This window comes from Lynx canadensis, chromosome C1 (assembly GCF_007474595.2).
Source record: "Lynx canadensis isolate LIC74 chromosome C1, mLynCan4.pri.v2, whole genome shotgun sequence".
Taxonomy (NCBI): Eukaryota; Metazoa; Chordata; class Mammalia; order Carnivora; family Felidae; genus Lynx; species Lynx canadensis.
Genome location: NC_044310.1, coordinates 178,745,859 through 178,751,192, shown reverse-complemented (window position 1 = coordinate 178,751,192; position 5,334 = coordinate 178,745,859). Strand labels below are relative to the sequence as shown.

Sequence of the window (5,334 nt, the reverse complement as noted above, 5' to 3'; positions counted from 1 at the left end):
TTTATTAATCCCATGAGGATCATTATATCTTGGTTACTAATCTTAATTAGTTCAGAGGTGAGTAAAAACCTACCACAATGATTTTACCTGTGCCTATAATGTGCAAGCCACTTTATATGGCCGTGGTTCTTAATCTATAATGTGTATGCAAATAACATCATGATTTTGTCAAAATGCAGATTCTGTTTTAGTATGTCCAGGGTGGGCCAGGGATTAGGCATTTTTTTCTTTTTTTTTTTTTTAAGGTTTTATTTTTAAGTAATCTCTACGCCCAATGTGGGGCTAAAACTCACAACCCAAAAATCAAGGTCACATGCTCCACTGACTGAGCCAGCCAGGTGCCTGTAGCTTTTTCTAACAAACTTTTGAGGAATGCTAGATATGCCTGTCTGGGCATACATTTTGAGTAGCAACGTTGTAGGAGATGCAAATTCTAAGCTGACATTTTCCCTTAAGTATTTTATAGACGTACAGGGGAGATAAAACATAAAAACATAAATGTTCAGTAAAGGCTGACTGTCTCGGTAATTTAGTCTATACTGAAAAATATTGGTGGGAAGTAATATTGAATTAGATTTCTGGGTTCTATTGCCCCAGATTTTCTTTATGGATACTAATCCGTTGTGTTGCTTTACTAGGATTGATGCCAATTAAGGCCAAAGGAAATACGCTTAATTAACATGATAGATTAATGAATTTTGCGATTTTTCAGAAAAAGACAGAGAAACACCAGAAAGTGAATTTCAATCATGCTAACCATTGAAAAGCTTAGGAAAACACGAGATCAGTTTCTAAGAAAGGAGAGCCTGAGGGACACACTAATTCAGGGAAGCAAGATTTTGTTTTAAGACGGGGTGCAAGAAAAGGCTACGCTAATAAATAAAGAAACGGCAAATATAAAAAGAAATAAGCTTGGCTAAATTGAAAGTTGATACAACTAAACCTGAAACTTAAATAGGGAACTAGGTCAGGTCACTAGGAATAAATACAAGAAACGCTTATTACTTTGATAAAAGGACAAAGAAGGACAAAAGTAAATTTAAATGCAACTTGCAACAATAAGAACAAGAAAACCAACTCAGAGGACAGAAAGCTAATAACAGAACTCAAAAAAGTAGAAGATGGAAAACACTAACTATAGAAAAAATAAAACAACAATATTTCTATAAACAAAATCTGAGATAAAAAATTAAAAGACACAGGTCTTAGATCTCAGCATACTTTTTGAATAGTGCCTTCTTTAGTGAAAAAAGCTATAAATGTTTTGATTTTCTAATACATTATTTGTTTTTAAGTGTCAGATTGTTCTAAAATCATACAAAACACTTTGTAGGTAAGAAGGATTCCAGGCCAAACCTAAAAAAAAAAAGGTTACATTGAAGAATAATTTTGGACTACACTAGACAAGGAGTATAAGAGTTTGAAACTTTCATCAAAAATTACAACTGGGTGGGGCGCCTGGTTGGCTCAGTTGGTTGAGCATTCGATTCTTGATTTTGGCTCAAGTCATTATCCCAGGATCATGGGATTGAGCCCCGAGTTGGCCTTTGTGCTGAGCATGGAACCTGCTTGGGATTCTCTCTCTCCCTCTCTCCCTCCCTCCCTCTCTCTCTCTTTCAAATAAACAAAAATGTTTAAAAAAATTACAACTGGAAGAAGTTCCCAAATCTAAAATGTAGAAAAAAAGAAATTATATGTTTACAAGAAATGTATGTATAACATACTTATGGAATTAGAAAATATATAAATTAAATAAACCAATCCTACATAATCTTGGTAAAATAACCCCCATCTTGGGAAGAAGGTAGTGTGACTAATGATAACTATAGATTAACAGATACATGCTTAAATACATATAGAAAACAGAGACAATTGGAAACTTGATATAAAGACTTAAGAAATAGTTTACCTTCAGGGCACGTGGGTGTCTCAGCGTCCAACTTCGGGTCAGGATCATGATCTCAAGGGTCATGAGTTTGCGTCCTGCGTCGGGCTCTGTGCTGACAGCTCAAAGCCTAGAGCCTGCTTCAGATTCGTATCTCCCTCTCTCTACCCCTCCCCCTGTCTCTGTCTCTCTCCCAAGAATAAATAAACATTAAATGTTTTTAAAAGAAATGGTTTCCCTAATAGCCATAATTATAAAGAAACAATCTGACCTATTCGTGTAGGTTATGAAATAACAAATCCAGAGAGAGCATTTCAGAAAAAAATAAAATTTAATGGATCCAAAGACATTACCGCACAATTGGCACATATTTGACAAACTTGCAGGATTCTCTAATGGTGGGAATATATAGACAAAGATATATAGATGGTGATAGATAGCTACTGGATAGGTAGATGGCAGATAGATAGATAGATAGATGATAGATAGATAGATAGATAGGTAGGTAGGAATGGATGCCATCCAGAACAACAACACCATGCCAATTTATGAGTCCATTTGTATTGCATAATTGTGAGTGGGATGCACTGTTAGAGTACCATCCACACTTCTTTGACACTCAAGGTCTAGCACTGTTCCCTGGTATTGAACTCCAAGTATCTGTGACTCTCCATGTAAGGTTTTCTCTAGGCCCACATATAAGGGGCAAGGTGGTAGTGCCTGGCTGATCATCTTCTTGAGAGCAGTCAGCTGCTACTGATAGATGGAAATTGAGAGGCTAGAACTCCCAGCTTTCTAATCCCGTAGATGAAAAATTTAAGATACATTGCACGTAGTCCTTCAGAATTCCCCAGCAGAGCTAAGCTCTAGCTTTCAACCGTGGGAACCAGACTGTGTCCTGTCTCACTTAATGGGTTTTCTTGCCAGTGAATCCTGGCAAAGAGATTCCAAAGAGATCCCTGTGAACTTATATTTTTGTCACAGTGTTTTCTGCAGGACCACAACCTCTGACATAGTGTTAGTCTGTATCCAAATTTCTCTCAACAACGGATATTAATTTTGGGGGCACTTGGGTGGCTTAGTCTGTTACATGTCTGGCTTTTGGTTTCAGCTCAGGTCATGATTTCATGGTTCGTGAATTCGAGTCCCGCGTCAGGCTCCATGCTGACAGCACAGAGCCTGCTTGGGATTCTCTCTCTCTCTCTGCCCCTCTCCCACTCATGGGCATGAGCTCTCTCTCTCCCTCTCTCTCAAAATCAATAAATAAGCTTTAAAAAATGGATGTTATTTTTTTAATTGCTGATAAACTGGTAAGGATAATATTATTTATAGCAAGTGTTTTTATTGGCATGTTAAAATTATTAAAGAAGTTTATATGTTTTCTTGCTTGTTGTTCATTTCAAATATCTCTTTTTTGGGTTGCATTAGTCCTTTTCTTCCTTTTTTTTTTCCCAAGCCAAACTGTATCCAGCTTTATTAAAGATACTTTTCATAAACAATCATGGTATTTCAGGCAGGACATGGGCAGACAATCATTAACAGTATAGAACAATTTTCAAACTCCCTTCTTCAATGGACTACCAAATCAGAAAGCCACTATAGAACCCAATGAAGTCTTCATTTGAGGCTCTGAACAGGGAGAGTTTAGAGTGAGGGTTGACATTTTACATTTAGCATGTTGTTTAACAGCTTTTCACAAGCCGACCCTGAATTTCAGGAAATGAAATGAAAATGGCAGAATTATCAATCTGAAGCTCCACAAGCTAAAAAAGGAACTCTTTTGAGGGATGCCATCTCCATGGTGACACTGTAAAGTCCAGATTGCCTGACATACTGGGAACCATTTCTTGGGGTCAGTTCCAACAGGTCTCTGGGTTTAAGGGAGTCAAGTCTATGTTGAAGGCAGAGGGAGAAAAGGACATAAGAAATGAATTTTCAGTTTTCCACCCCACAAGGAGTTTGTTGCCAAGGTGGCTAATGTGCGTTAACATCAAGGAATTGCTCCTCCTGGGAACCAAGAGGAAGTTTCTCAGAACTAGAAGGGAATGGTGTTTTTCCCCTTGAATCAGTCTAGCTTCAGAGATATTCTATTGGTGACATATGCCCTTCCCCCAAAACAACAATGAAGTGTTCTGTGTGCTAACAACATAGCTTTAAAAAAAAGTAGATTCTGCATTTTTATAAAACTTGATAAAAATGGTATTTCAAACTGTAAGTCACCAGAAGTACAGAGTTATCAAAAATGCACACACTTCACTTGGCGTCTCCGGCACCTTCAGCTTTCTGTGCCTGGTCTGTTTTGGCATCTCCATTTTCTGCTGGGTTATTCCCATCCTGGCCAGCATCAGCTTTCCCCTTTTTCCCTTTGGGTACCTTCTCTCCCTTCTTTGCAGGGGCCTTTTTAGGTTTGGGCTCTGGCTTCGGAGGAGCAGGTTTAGCAGATAACCTTGCAGATCTTCTCTGGGGCTCATCCTTCCCCTCGGTTGTATCTCCTTTAGCATCCCCTTCAGCCTTTCTCTTGGGCATGGTGGCGACGGCGGGGGGACATAGGCGCTGGACACCGGGACGCAGGGGCGCGCGGGCTTTGGCCGGTCCTAGGGTCGTTCTCGCCTCCTATTCTTCACACTGCTCCTGCATTAGTCCTTTTCTTAGTAAAGAAGTCATTTGTTCTTATTGTCTTGAAAGATCATAATCTACTAAGGAACTAAATTACTTTATTATATGTTTCAAAGTGTTTCTAGTATGTGCTTGTGATATATACATTTATGTATCGTGAATTTGTCATTCCAGGATATGTAGTCAAATTAGCCAAACATTTATGATTCCTGACTTTTTTTCACCAAAAACTGTCTTTATGGGTATTAACAAGAAAACCACAGGCCCACAATGGCATCACTTATATTAGTCCCCAAGTCAGTAAACCATGACTTAATATCTCACCTGACTGCAGTTTCAACCCAGAAAATGTAAGCCTTAACCAGTCACCATGGAAATTTCCTGGTCACCACTCAGGAAATTACCCAGCAATCCCCTTCCATTCCCTATGAGGGGAAACTTGCCTAAAACAATGAATTCTTTGCTATAATTTCCTTTTTCCACTCCCTCTCTACCTTAAAAAACCCCATTTCTGTAGCCTTTTGGAGTTCTCCTCTACTTGCTAGATGGGGTGCTGTCTGATTCATGAATTGATTAATAAAGGCAATTACAGCTTTAAAATTTACTCAGTTAAATTTTTGTCATTTAACAGATTTATTTAACTAATAATAAGCTACTGTGTTCATCTGATACTTATAGCTTTTTTCTTTTAACTGCTTTTCTTTGCAAATAATTAAAAGTTTACCTCCTCACTTTGGCTGGTTATATTTCAATTCATTTTGTCTAATGGCCTATGTCTAGGAATGATGAAGACTGACAGTTTTATATTTTTCTGCTTTTAAAATAAATGTTCC

The 5,334-nt window shown here is 38.1% G+C and overlaps 1 protein-coding gene across 1 annotated transcript; it reads right to left on the bottom strand.

The window, feature by feature from the left end:
• Positions 1-4,090: 4,090 nt before the first annotated feature.
• On the bottom strand, positions 4,091-4,477 carry LOC115520727 (non-histone chromosomal protein HMG-17-like). The gene has a single exon (XM_032594156.1). It carries the CDS (start codon positions 4,409-4,411, stop codon positions 4,139-4,141), a length of 273 nt encoding a protein of 90 aa, XP_032450047.1. The 5' UTR covers positions 4,412-4,477; the 3' UTR covers positions 4,091-4,138.
• Positions 4,478-5,334: the final 857 nt, after the last annotated feature.